Raw genomic sequence first — 14,170 nt, 5'->3', positions numbered from 1 at the left:
AAAAATATAATTCTCAATGTGACTTAAATATCCAAAGAGGAAACTGATACTGAAAGCATTCCATTTCTTTCTTTTTCATTCCTTTAATTCCCAGAAGCTATCTGGAGTGCTATTCTCAGAAGATACCTGGAGCCGAAACCGGTTTGGCTCAGTGGATAGAGCGTCGGCCTGCGGACTCAAGGGTCCCAGGTTCGATTCCGGTCAAGGGCATGTGCCTTGGTTGTGGGCACATCCCCAGTAGGGGGTGTGCAAGAGGCAGCTGATCGATGATTCTCTCTCATCGATGTTTCTAACTCTCTATCCCTCTCTCTTCCTCTCTGTAAAAAATCAATAAAATATATTAAAAAAAAAAAAAAGATACCTGGAGTGATATTCCCAGGCAGGGGCACCTGGGGAGGGGAGTGAGTTATGGTAACAAAAATAATAAAATGTATCTGTGGCCCATGTTTATAAAATCTAGAAAATGCCCAGATAGTAAAAATGAGAGAATAGTATAGTTCACAATAAGAAAATGCAGAATCTCCTTTAATTTTCCAGAATTCCAATCCTTTATTCACAATTCTAAAATTCAACAGTTCTGAAAAATGAGTATTTTTATAGCTCGGTGGCAATAACTGACTTGAATTGATGGATGGGTAATGATGAGAGGCTAATACTTCTATATAAAAATTCAAACAGAAGTATTTCCCTACAGAAATGTCTATTTGTTTAAGAATGCTGCCTCACATCCTACTAGAGATCTTATATAAGGAATGTGCATACCCTTTAAAATCCACAAAATTCTGAATTCTAAAAATACATCTAACCTGAAGGTTATAGATAAGAGATCACCTTTGTGTGACTACCCAGTGGTCATTGAGTATCATGTGCCAAGGACAGTGCTAAGTGCTTCCGTTTCAAAATCTCATAATAACCCTGGAGAGTTGTCTTTTATAGTTAAGGAAATAGAGTAATTGAAATTAAAAATATTAACTTGCTCAAGATCATAGAACTAGTCAAAAGACAAGGCAGAATTCAGATCCAGATTTATCTAACTACATAGTTCTTAACTATAAAGGTCACTATCTCCATTAAAAAAAAAGATGTGGCAAAAGATAAGGGTTGTTTGAGAAATCAAATGGAGTAGGAGGAAAAAAAACATATTGGTTGAAGATTAATTGAACCAATGTACAACAATATATTAGGGGGAATATGGGCTGAAGTTAAAGCAAAGATGTAAGAAAATGGCAGTGGTTCTGAAGGCCCCTGTGAGAGAGAATGGGTTACATAAAGCAAGTCTAAGATCCTCAAGCTCATTGTGGTGACCAATTAACACAGATCAGATAGGCTGTTAGGAGAAGAAATAAAGGAAGATGAAAATACCATGGATATATGTAAATGATTTATCCCAGAAGTAAGGGAGCTTGGATATCAGTGAAAAAAATAAATTAAAATGTAGGTATTAATCATGTGCTCATGACAAATCACAAACAAACTAAAAAGCACATGATCTAATATATGTTCAGAGCTGGGAATTAATGTAACATAGATTTCCAAACTATAATTCTGCAATTAGTGTTTCTAATAGGATTGTTACTGCTTGCAGTAATATGAAATATTAAAATAAATCAAATATATACTATTAAAATATTTCACTTATGAGTCTAATATTTATTTAATTTACATTCTGGTTTTTAATAATTTTGAGCTCAATCAGTATTGTCATTAGTAAATCTACAAATAAAATGATGTGATATGTAAAAACCACCCAGCTTATTTACTTCATACTATCTAAGACTGACCAAAATATCTATGCAGTAAAAGTTGTAGTTTGCAGAAAGCAAGAATCCCAACAGAGTTCCAAGCTACCAATATGATTGTCCACATGTTACTTGATGTTTAACTCACTATCTTAGGTTATGAAAAGATCTAAGCCAAGAAAATAGAATAGGGGCAAAAAGGTCTGTCTTCATGTGACTAAGTGTACATCTAGCTCGACTTAATCTTATAATGTACTAGAGGCCCGGTGCACGAAATTCGTGCATGGAGGGAGGTTGTCCCTCAGCCCAGCCTGTACCCTCTCCAATCTGGGACCTGGGACCCCTCAAGGGATGTCCGACTGCCCGTTTAGGCCCGATCCCTGGGATCGGGCCTAAACGGGCAGTCGGACATCCCTCTCACAATCCAGGACTGCTGGCTCCCAACTGCTTGCCTGCCTGCCTTCCTGATTGCCCCTAACCGCTTCTGCCTGCCTCTCACAATCCAGGACTGCTGGCTCCCAACTGCTTGCCTGCCTGCCTTCCTGATTGCCCCTAACCACTTCTGCCTGCCAGCCTGATCACCCCCTAACCACTCTGCTGCCAGCCTGTTTGCCCTCAACTTCCCTCCTCTGCCAGCCTGGTCACCCCTAACTGCCCTCACCTGCATGGTTGATCACCTCCAACTGCCCTCCCTTGCAGGATTGGTCCCTCTCAACTGCCCTCCCTTGCAGGCCGGGTGCCTCCCAACTGCCCTCTCCTGCTGGCCATCTTGTGGTGGCCATCTTGTGTCCACATGGGGGCAGGATCTTTGACCACATGGGGGCAGCTATATTGTGTTGCAGTGATGATCAATCTGCATAGTACTCTTTTATTAGATAGGATAGAGGCCTTGTACAGGGGTGAGGGCCAGCTGGTTTGCCCTGAAGGGTGTGCCTGATCAGGGTGGGGTACCCTTGGAGCGTGGGGCGGCCTGAGTGAGGGGCCTGTGGTGGTTTGCAGGCCAGCCACGCCCCCTGGCAACGCAAGCAGAAGCCCTGGTATCTGGAATTTATTTTCCTTCTACAATTGAAACTTTGTAGCCTGGAGCAGAGCCAAGCCTGGGGCTCCCTCCGAGGTCCAAAGCCATTTGTGTTGGGGTTATAATTGAAACTTTGTTGCCTTAAGCGGGTGGGCCCGGCCAGGGTGTGTGGAAAGCTTTGCTTCCCCTGTTGCCAGCGGCAACCCTGGCCTGCTCTCTCAAGCTCCATTCTGCCGCCATTTGTTTGAATTTGTTTACCTTCTATAATTATAACTTTGTAGCTTGAGTGGAGGCTTAGGCCTGCAACGGCTGGCAGAAAGCTTGGCTTCCTCTGTTACCTAGGAAACCTTGCTCTCTGTGGCTGTAGCCATCTTGGTTTGGGTTAATTTGCATGCTCGCTCTGATTGGATGGTGGGCGTGGCTTGTGGGCGTGGCTTTGTGGGTGTGTCGGAGGTATGGTCAATTTGCATATTTGTCTATTATTATATAGGATTATTCTAAAGGAAAACATTTACGTTTTCCACGTATTCATAGCCCTGTTCTATTCTTTCAGCACAGACATTGTAAAAGATAATTACATATGATGTTTAATATAACATCTCCTCAGGTCTTGTAGGAGCCTATAAAGCTTCTTCTTCTAAGAGCTGGCCAAATGCATTAATATAGCTTTTAAGGCTGATCTGCTTTGAAAAGATAAAACACAATATTGTTTCTCTCAAATTCTTGGGAATGATGCCTTTAGAAATTTCCTCAGATTAGTTAAGAATTAAGAAGACAGATTTTAAGAGAGACTTTGGCCAATCAGATAGCCTCCAATCTGAAGGGGGCCTGCACAGAGTAACTTAGAAGGGTTTCAGTATGTGTGGTTTGAAAGTGACTAAAGATCTCAGAATCACATTTTAGTAGCTTTGCCAAAATAATGTTCATATACACTAACATTGCTTAAGGTACAATGTAGTGATTCTTTAATGTTTTCTTACTATCTTCTGTTTTTAAATGATAAAGATTTGTTTTTTTACATACATTTTTATTGATTTCAGAAAGGAGAGAGATAGAAACATCAATGATGAGAGAAAAATTATTGATCAGTTGCCTCCTGCATGCCCCACACTGGGGATCCAGCCCACCCACAATCCAGGCATGTGCCCTGACTAGGATTTGAATTGTGACTTCCTGGTTCATTGGTCAATGCTCAACCACTGAGCAACGCCAGCAGGGCCTTACTATCTTTTTAAGAGTGTTTTGAAAATTTCTCAAAGGAAAGAAATAATAAAGTATTAATATCCATGCCTATCTTGTTTCTCCCAGAACATTAATAAAGAAATATATGCTTATGCCAATTCTTTCAGTTTAAAAAGTTGCAAGACAGTATGTGTAGTTAAGTTCGCATCACTAAAATAAAAATGGATATTAGTGTTTTTTCTCTATACATAGAAATTTGTTGAAGAGAATATAAAATACTTTATTACTCAACATTAACTTCTGGGAAATTAAATTAAAGATAGAAAGTAAGAACTCATTTCATACACATCTATTTTTTAAAATTTATTATTAACTTTTACAATGCCTATAATTTTAAATATTTTAAATGTTAAATTTAAAAGTAAACATTAAAACATTGCTGAGTCTTCCTTTAGTTTCATGTAAGTTACCTAGATGAAGAGAATGGGCTTTGGCTCTTGTAGACCTTACTATAACTACCAGAATACACAGCATCTAGTTAAGGATAAGAAAATAAAGTGACAAAATTTATAACAACAGATCTGAGAAAATGTGTATTTTGCTATCCTGGATGGGGAAAAAAGCTTTTCCTTCAAATTATTTGCTCAATATGGTGTTGAGTTTTTAATGTGCTCAAAAGATTTTATAACAGTCCCTCAAAAATATAAACAGATATTATGTAATTATCTTACATTTGGGAACTGAATGTAAAAATGATGTCACTGCACAAGGATTTACTCAACATGGAAAAGAAATTTAAAAGCCACAATGTGTTTGTTTTTAAATTTATTAAATAAGAGGAAATGATCACAGAACATAATGTTCTTTAATCATTGTTGTCAGGGCTTTATTGTTAGCTCTTTCTTCCACATTTTCTATTCCTGCTAGACATTCCCACCAGAAATTCACTCTAAATGTAATATATCTCAAATTGCAATTGTTTTACTTCTCAAGTTATATTCTCCTTCTCCTTCTCCTATGTCTGGCCATAGAACCTATAAATCCTTATCAGAGCAGAGCCTCAAACCCCAGAGTAATATCAGGTATTTCTCTTCCTGACAGCATTCAATCAATTTTCAAGTCCTTTCAAATAATCTTACCAAAGAAAGGGTCTGATCATAGCAATCTCCTATTGGTTAACCTTTTGTGATCCCCCTATAGATAAACACCCAGTTATTTTCCTTCCTATCTGGCCAACCACATCTGTTCCAATTTCTTTCCAACATTATATTCCATGTTTCTCCTGATCCACTCTAATAATCTACCTAAACCAACATGGATCGACTAAAACATGACCCTGCCCCTTCATTTCCTCACTTAACTAGTCTACCTTCAAAAAGGAGATCCACTTTGAGAAGCAAGCCCATCTTCCCCACAGGATAATGAGAAATCTTACGTCTCAAAAAGAGGCTGGGTATGGGCTCATGATTTAAAAAAAGAACTGTTCATGTCTGTAAATGGAATTAACTGGATCCCCAGATCCACCTCACTGCAAGTACAAGCCAGGCAATTACCCATCCACAAACCCAAAGATAAGCAGAGGTGAGACAAAAAGGGCTCTAGATGCAGGAATAACTAGTACTGTGGAAAGTAGAGCGAAAATGCCTGCTATTCATTAGCTCAGCAAATATTTTTTTAAATATATTTTATTGATTTTTTTTTTACAGAGAGGAAAGGAGAGGGATAGAGAGTTAGAAAAATTGATGAGAGAGAAACATCGATCAGCTGCCTCCTGTACACCTCCTACTAGGGATGTGCCCGCAACCAAGGTAAATGCCTTTGACCAGAATTGAACCTGGGACCTTTCAGTCCACGGGCCGAAGCTCTATCCACTGAGCCAAACCGGTTAGGGCACAGCAAATATTTTTTAAAGGCACACTAAGTGCCATCTCAAATTTACCTGTCCAAAACTGAGCTCTAGATATTCTCCTCATAATCTGCTCTCCACACAGCCTTCCCTATCTCGGTTAACACAGCTCTAGTTGCTAAGACCAAAAACCTTGACGATAAGCTTGAGTCTTCTATTTCTTTCACATTCCATACCCAGTCTATCAAGAAATCCTATTAACTCTAACTTTAAAATATGTTAAGAATCTGACACTTCTCACCAGCTCCACTCTGGGCCAAGCCATCATCATGCCTCAACTGGATGACGGCAACAGCCTCCTAACTGTCTTCCTGCTTCACTTCATTTAATATTAACATAGCCGCCAGAGTGATCCTGTTAAAAATTAAGCTAGACATGTCATTCCTCTACTCAGAACCCTCCAATGGCTCCCTCCTCAAAGTAAAAGCCAAACCCTGTCCATGTCCTATAAACCCCACATAATCTGACTCCTCAGGAATTCTCTGACATTATTTCCTACCACCCTTCCTTTTTCTTAGTGTATTTCTAGCCACACTGACCTCTGACATCACCTCTTCCATACACACACACACACACTCACACAGATGCAAGCCAAGATATATCAAGTATAACTCAGGGTGAAAACTACCAGGTTTTTAAACAAATAAATGACATAATCTGATTTGCATCGTAAAATAATCATCCTGGCTGTTTCTTAAGATTACCTGATAGGTGAGTAAGGGCAGACAGAGGGAGACCAACTAGGAGGATATGCAGATGGCAGTGGATTGGGTGTATGAAAATTATGGACATATTTTAAAGGTAGAGGCAAGAAAATTTGTGGACAGATTGTTGACTGTAGTTTTTTTTTTTTTTTTTGTGTGTGTGTGTGTTTGTGTGTGTGTTTTTTTTTAAAGGATACAAGTTAAGTTTACATCCAGATTTTCAGCCTGAACAATTTGGCACTAACTGAAGAGGGTTGGAAGAGTATGGGTGGAATGGATTTGAAAGGCTAAAGATTAAGAATTCAATTTTAGGCATGCTAACTTACGATTTTCTTTAGAAATCCAAGTGGAAGTTTGGGGTAGACAATTGGATATATGACCTTGAATTTTAGAGTTGAAGCTGAGCTGGAAATATAAATTTTGGAGATGATAACACACAGATGTATTAAAAAGATTGAATGGGATCACCAGAGAAGTGAGTTTAGCCAGAGAGAAAAAGGTTTCAGGGAATGGACACTGGAGTGTTCTAATATTTAGAGGTCATGGGAATGACAAGAAACAGCAAAAAAATTTTAAAAAAGAGTCAGAAAAAATAGAAGATAAACCAGGTGAGTGGATGTACTGGAAGCAAAATGAACAACACATGTTAATAAAGCAAGTGATTAGCTGTGCCAAGTGCTCCTGAGAAGTCAAAGCCATTGAGAACTGGGAAATGACCATTAGATTTAGCAATAACATAGTCATGCTGACCTTGGAAATGTTTTAGTAGTGCTGTGGGCAGCCACTGGTGAATTTAAGAGAGAATGAGAGAAAAGGAACTGAAGAACTGAAAAATGGGGGAGAGGTTGGAAGGAGATATGAGTCAAGAAAGGGCTTTTATCCATCATTTTCTCTTTGATACCTAGTTTAAAGGAGGCATCCAAAAATACCAATTGAATAAATCAAGTTTACTATTAAACAGCAGGTTTGCTCTGAATACACTGACTGATTAAAGTTCATATTTATCATGCAGGCTCTCATTATGCACTGAAGAAATATATTCTTTTTCCCTGGAAAAGAGCCAGACTTGATAATTAGATGATGTTTAACTTTCAGAGAATTCAGATGTCCCGTTATATTTCATGAACATTAGTGACCTTCTGTGGCAACTTCCACCACTGTGCATGGTCTATAGTTAAGACACTTTATTGCCTTGCTAACCTGTCATCTATCCTAGTTGAGTTTCTAAGCTGTCTAAGCAAAAGATTTGTAAAGCCCTAGAGGAAAGCAATTTTTAAGAATTAGATAGATGAAAGCAAGACACAAGATCCAAACCACTAAAGCAGCTTTCCTGCTTATATTTAAATCCATGAAATGAAATAAATATTTTCAATCTTTAAGCCATGCATGGCCATTCTTGTCTGGTTTTCATTGAAAACTGGAAAGACTATTCCCAAAGTGACTGGTTGAGAGATTAAAAACACAAAGCAGAACAATGATGGCAAGTGAAGGCATGCTATGTTAGAGTACAGACAATAACAAACTAACAGCTAAACTTGCCTCTGACTCATGGAAAAATATGTGAAATTAGGTTATCCAAGCTTAAGAGTCATGAGTCACACAATTTAGAATACAGCTGTCAGGAAAGTCATGTGTACATCTGAATTAGAATAATAAGGAATGGATATAGATATATTTATGTAAGCTTCAATCTATTACCACCATAAAAAAAGTAGATTGTGTATTATTTCTTTGAGAATCTATGAAACATATCAATAAGCATAATAAATGTCTGTCTCAGTTAAATACTAAGAGAAGCTACATTTTATAGTAAGCAGTAGTTTTCATGTTTTAAGTTTGAGCTTTTTAAAATCATATCTGAGTCCTACATCTAAATTAGATGAGAGCATACTTTAATAGAATATTTGTTTTGGTAGAAAATCCAAACTTGGCAATTACAGAGCATAGCTGGAAAACACTTAGAGATCCAATACATAGTTGAAGAACAACACGTAAAATTCTACCCAGGTTTTCAGCCAATAAAGGTCCATCCTTCATCCTAACTGCTAGTAAACCACAAGAGGCAAATAAATCATCCGTCCCCGAAATAACTGCTTCTAAACCAGACTGTGGCCAGAGCTTGGTCAGTTAGTTCATGCTGCAGAATGAGGCAAAAAAATTCAATTTAATCCTGTCTTGGTTCTACACTCATTATCTAAAACAACAACCATAACAAATAAAAATAAAAAGCAAAATAGCAAAGGTGACATGGGGAGTGGTAACAAAAATGGAGAGGTGTCACCAAATTATGAAAGGTAAAATGTGGACGAGACAGTGGATAACAATTTCTAACTTACTGAGAACTTACTATATGCCAAGCTCCATGATTAGGACTTATTATATCTTTTTTTTTTAAATTCCTATCCAATGTAACTCCATAGAGAAGTCACTATTATTACCCACACTTTATAAAGAAGCAAACCAAAGGTAAACATGCTAATTATCTCGCCCAAGGATATAGTACTAATAAGTGGGGGTTCCAGTCCTCCAACCCAGACTGTCTAGGATTCCAAAATCCATGTTCTAATAGTATAGGATTACCTCCTCTCTCCCTCAGTCTTGTCACCAAACATGTGCCTGCTGGTTCTGCCCTAGGAGATTTGTAGGTGCAATAGCAGAAAACAATCACAATGTCCTGGGAAAACCCACCAAAGTATCATGTCTTTGTGTAGGAAAATAAATGTCAAGGGTAAAAATGCTGAAGCACCTGAAGTAATTAAAACTCCAACCTTTGGGTATCTAATTAAATCAGTACTCAAAACTTAGCTTTCCCATGACTGAAATTGTGAAAATTACTTTCGTGCTTCTGTGCCTTTTCTTTTGTATTTATTTCTCATATTTTCAGTTTTAAAAGTTGAATCTCCATTTTAAAAATGAGTTGAAGTTCAAACTACAGAGTTTGTGATCATTGCATATTTTATAGATTTGATTTTCCCTTCTACTGTCACAGTTTTCTAGCAGGGAAACTTATTTGACTGTTAACTCTCCACAGTATTTGAAGAGCTTAGTACTACAGAAAATCCAAAACTTTCCATTGCATATTTCTCTTGAAAATGCCTCTTGGTAGTTTCAGTACAGCTTTCTCCTAAATGGTAATTCTTTTTTGTTGTTTGACACCAACAACAAGTATATCTAAAACCAATAAGAGTTTTAGAAATATGAATGCTCTGAACACCAATGAGTGGTGAGGCAAGAGAGAGACTGTGCAGAATAGCTGACCACACGCCTTTCAGCCAGGCAGGTCTGTATCTCACCTGTGCCACCAACTAGCAGTGTGACTTTATTTAATCTCTTGCAGTCACGTTGTTTTCTACATAAAATATAGTTTGTAGTACACATGTCATAGAAATATAGTAAGAATTAAACAATATAATATTTTCAACGTTTATGAAGGAACTTCTTAAGCATTTAATTAGTAGGGACTATTATCTTTGACAAAGATGGGGCATGTACACACTTTTTAGTGAGAATCAGCACATAGGAAATTACTTTTTTGCTTTGTTTATTTCAAAGGAACCCTTTCTAGTGAAAATGTTTAAGAAGCATTTTACATGTAAGTGCCAAATAGAACTAATTGGACAAAAGGAAGGGAATTGGCAAGAAAACAGAGTGTGATTAATAAACAGAAACCTCACTTAAATTTGAGTTGTGAGGGCCCAAAGGAGGAGCACTCCTCACCACTTATAGCCAATCACCCCAAAAAGGAAAAGACATACTTTCCATGTCCAACAGGAAGAAGTAGGATCTTCTCCTTGCCCAGCAACCACTCAGCCAATGAAAGACTGCTACAACTCACCAATGAAAAGCCACTACACTTCAAACTCCCAGTCTCCTTCAATGGAGTCTTTGTTTATAACCCCTCTGAACTCCCTTTTCCTCTGTAAAAGAAAGTTTATCACTTTTGTTTTTTGAACATGCATGTGGTTCACTATTAGAATATGTCCCAAATTGCAGTTCTTTGTGGTTCCTGAATAAATCCAATTTGCTGGAGAAATATCTGGTTGCTGTCTGTTTAAAGTCAACAATAGTAAATTAACAAAACAGCATAATGTAAAAATTAGCTTAAAAATGTTTTCTCTACTCATATTCCTTTCTAGACAGCAGCAGGATTCGTTCCTTGGGGGATAGTATAAGTGAGCCAGCTATTAATTCCTCCAAATCTGGGAAGGGTACAAACCATTTCCTAGCCTATATAGAGGAGGTGCACATATGGTCAAATAAAAACTCATGAATATAGAATTCTAAGCATCCAATCTCTTTGCCTTCATCCAACTCCCTCCTGAACTTAAATATTTCTTGATATAATAGAATGTTGTTAGTTATTTCACTAGATGCCAAACCACATATTCTTTTTTTTCAAATTAAATTGGTCAATAAAATTATATAGGTTTTAAGTATACATTTCTATGATACATCGTCTGTATATTGTATTGTGTGCCCACTGCCCAAAGTCAATCTTATATTGCCATATATTTGACCTCTTTTACCCTTTACTATCCCCCCACCTCCCTCCCCTTTGTAACCACCATGCTTTTCTCTTAATCATTAATAAATAATGTATTACATATAAACAGAATGCAAAATTTGAAGCAATGATGAAATATTTTCCTTTAAAGAATTGAAATTATTTATTTAAATAACTTCACTTTTTTCTCTAACCATTTGACACTCCCTTTCTGTTTCTTTTATCCTCTAAATATAGATTTTTCTGACCTAGCTCTCTCCACAAGTACTATTCTCAAGAGGCATATCAAATTTATAGCAGTTTCCATCCTAGTAAACCCAACCTTGCATCTCAGCACTGGTGTCAAACCAGTTATTTATCTGTCTCCCCACCCTATAATTTGTTCAATTTTATTTGCATATCTTAAGCACACACTGAAACATGCGGTCCCTGTTCTGTTGCCTTAGTTAGAAATGGGATAAAATCTTAATCCCTATAATCCATGGGGAATATTAAATAATTTATAAAATATTATGTAGTCATTAACAAGAGTGAGGCATATAAAAAGTAACATGAAAAGTTTCCCATAGTATATTGTTGAGTGAAAGAGAAAATTATAAAACAAATCAGTCATCAAATATGCCAAACACCTATATATGCCAAATTATAGAGTAAAATGTCTAGAAGAATATATGTTAAACTCTAAAGAAAATAATTGGAAAAGGGGAAAATTAGGAAAAGTTCCTATTTTATTTATTTGTGCATTATTTATTTTTTTATAATGGCTCATGACATTTTTGGAATGCATAAAATAATGTTAATCAATGTGCTAAAATATTTGGTGATTCTGTTATTTAGCTATCCCCCTCCATTATTATTCCATTTTACTTTTTTTTTTTTACCTTATTTTCCTTTTTCTCCCCCATATACAGGATGGGTATCAATTACACTGGACTTTTTCTTGTCTAAACACTGCCTGGGTTTTCTTATGCTTCTACCTCAACTCAATTTCTTTAAAGAAATTCAGTCTCTTTAAAGAAAATCATGCACAGATTATATTTTGGTACATAATCCACAAAAGAAAAAGTGCAATTATATAAAAATTATGCATTTTGAGTAAAAAAGATTTAATAAATTTTAAATATATTACTCTTTGAATGTTAAAATAGCATAAAATAATAATTAATAGTTACAAAGTTTCTGTACAGATAATCATATTTCTTTGCAAAAAGATGGCCTCCTTAAAAAGGATCTTGTGACAGCCTTGAATGACTTTTAGAATGAGGTGGAGTATAAAAAAGTAAGATATGCATTTCATTCTAAAAAAATTAAGAAAAGTTTCTTACCATTGTGAGGGTAAACGGATGGTTTTCTAATGCAGACACACTGGGGCAATGTAGAGTGATATACTGAAAAGCAACAAACAATTTTTAAATGACCAAGAGAGAAGTTTTAATTTTCTAATATGGTACTTGAATGCTAATTTTCAAAAATTACATAAGAATAAAAGGTATTTTATGCTCTGGCTGGTTCACTCAGTGGTTAGAGCGTTGGCCCTTAAACTGAAGGGTCTCAAGTTTGATTCCCAGTCAAGTGCATATACCTGGGTTGCAGGTTTGATCCCCAGTCCTGGTCAAGGCACCTGCAGGAGGCAACCAATTTATGTGTCTCTCTCAAATCGATGTTGCTCTCTCTTTATCTCATTCCCCATCCTTCCACTCTCTCTAAAAAAATCAATGGAAAAAATATCCAAGAATAGCAATTTTTATTTAAGAATAAAAGGTATTTTAAAAGTTGCTGAACAATGACTCACCTGGCCAGGTCTTGCTTTAAAATTTTCTTTGACCATTCGAATTTCCATGACATCTGAGGGGTGACTGATGACAGAGATGATGGTGACTGGCTTATTACTCCGGATGCACCTGTAAAGCCTTTCAGCACAATACAGGCACAAAGGTCCAGAAATCCAAAGCCAAGTCTACAGAGAATTTTTGAAATGCACTTTAAAAAATACTTGCATTGTAAGACTCTTTATATCTTGTCTAATTGTTTATTTCACACACTACATTAAAAATATTGTAATCTGTTATCTATAGTAATAAAAGCATACTATGCTAATTAGACCGGACAGCTGAACAACCTTCCAGATGTCATTCCTGATGTCCTTCTGGACAAAGCCACAGCAGCCGGGGCCGAGGCAGAGGTGGTTAGGGGAGATCAGGCAGGCAGGCAGGTGAGTGGTTAGGAGCCAGCGGTCCTGGATTGAGAGAGGGATGTCTGACTGCCAGTTTAGGCCTGATCCCGATCCCTGCAGGATTGGGCCTAAACTGGCAATCAGACACCCATGAGGGGTCCTGGGTTGCGAGAGGGTGCAGGCTGGACTGAGGGACCACCCCCTCCTGTGCACAAATTTTGTGCTCTGGGCCTCTAGTTTTAAATAAAGTATAAACAAATAACAGATTCTTATAGCAAGTTATTCAAATAAAAGTAAAGTATAAAATAAAAGGTATAGTAATATCAAGACCCTACCCTCAAACAGTTGCTCAGGGTCTAACTACCATTAACAGTAAATCATACATTGTTTCTTATATCCTTCTATATACACAACTCATATATAATACATTTAGATAATACTTTTCTCTAAAGAGAGATAAAAGGGAAGTTAAGCCCGGCCACAGTGGATCAGTGGTTGAGTGTCAATCCATGAGACAAGAGGACACCTGTCTAATCCCAGTCAGGGCACATGATCCGGTTGGGGGCTTGATTTCCAGTGAGGGGCGTGCAGGAGGCAGTTGATCAATGATTCTCTCTCATGGATGTTTCTATCCCTCTTTTCCTCTCCCTTCCTCTCTCTCTAGAAATCAGTAAAAAACATTTTTTAAAAAGGAAGTTAAAGCTCAAATAAATTTGAAGATGATTTTAGAAAAAAATATGTACCAGTTCAATGTTTGTTAAAATAAAATTAGATATTTTAATGCATAATGTATATGCATAATGCACATACAAAAAATGTAAAATATGTGAACATATTTTTTAAATATGGTATCGACGAGGCATGTTGTTTACAACTTACTTTCACATAATAAATCTAACATGAACATCTAAGATTATATTTAGAATCTGGAAAGCGTAACAATT

The 14,170-nt window shown here is 37.0% G+C and overlaps 1 protein-coding gene across 1 annotated transcript in view; it reads right to left on the bottom strand.

The window, feature by feature from the left end:
• The window catches only part of NOX4 (NADPH oxidase 4), a 163,895-nt gene that overhangs the window by 76,855 nt on the left and 72,870 nt on the right, over positions 1–14,170 (bottom strand). Inside the window, exons 10-11 of the mRNA XM_008153612.3 lie at positions 12,846–13,010; positions 12,379–12,441 (exon numbers count right to left, since the gene is read on the bottom strand). Coding sequence (XP_008151834.1) covers positions 12,379–12,441; positions 12,846–13,010 — 228 coding nt within the window. The remainder of the gene's footprint in view (positions 1–12,378; positions 12,442–12,845; positions 13,011–14,170) is intronic.

Source organism: Eptesicus fuscus, chromosome 13 (genome assembly GCF_027574615.1).
Source record: "Eptesicus fuscus isolate TK198812 chromosome 13, DD_ASM_mEF_20220401, whole genome shotgun sequence".
NCBI lineage: Eukaryota > Metazoa > Chordata > Mammalia > Chiroptera > Vespertilionidae > Eptesicus > Eptesicus fuscus.
The sequence above is the reverse complement of the archived record's forward strand: the minus strand, read 5'-3'. Positions and strand labels throughout refer to the sequence as shown.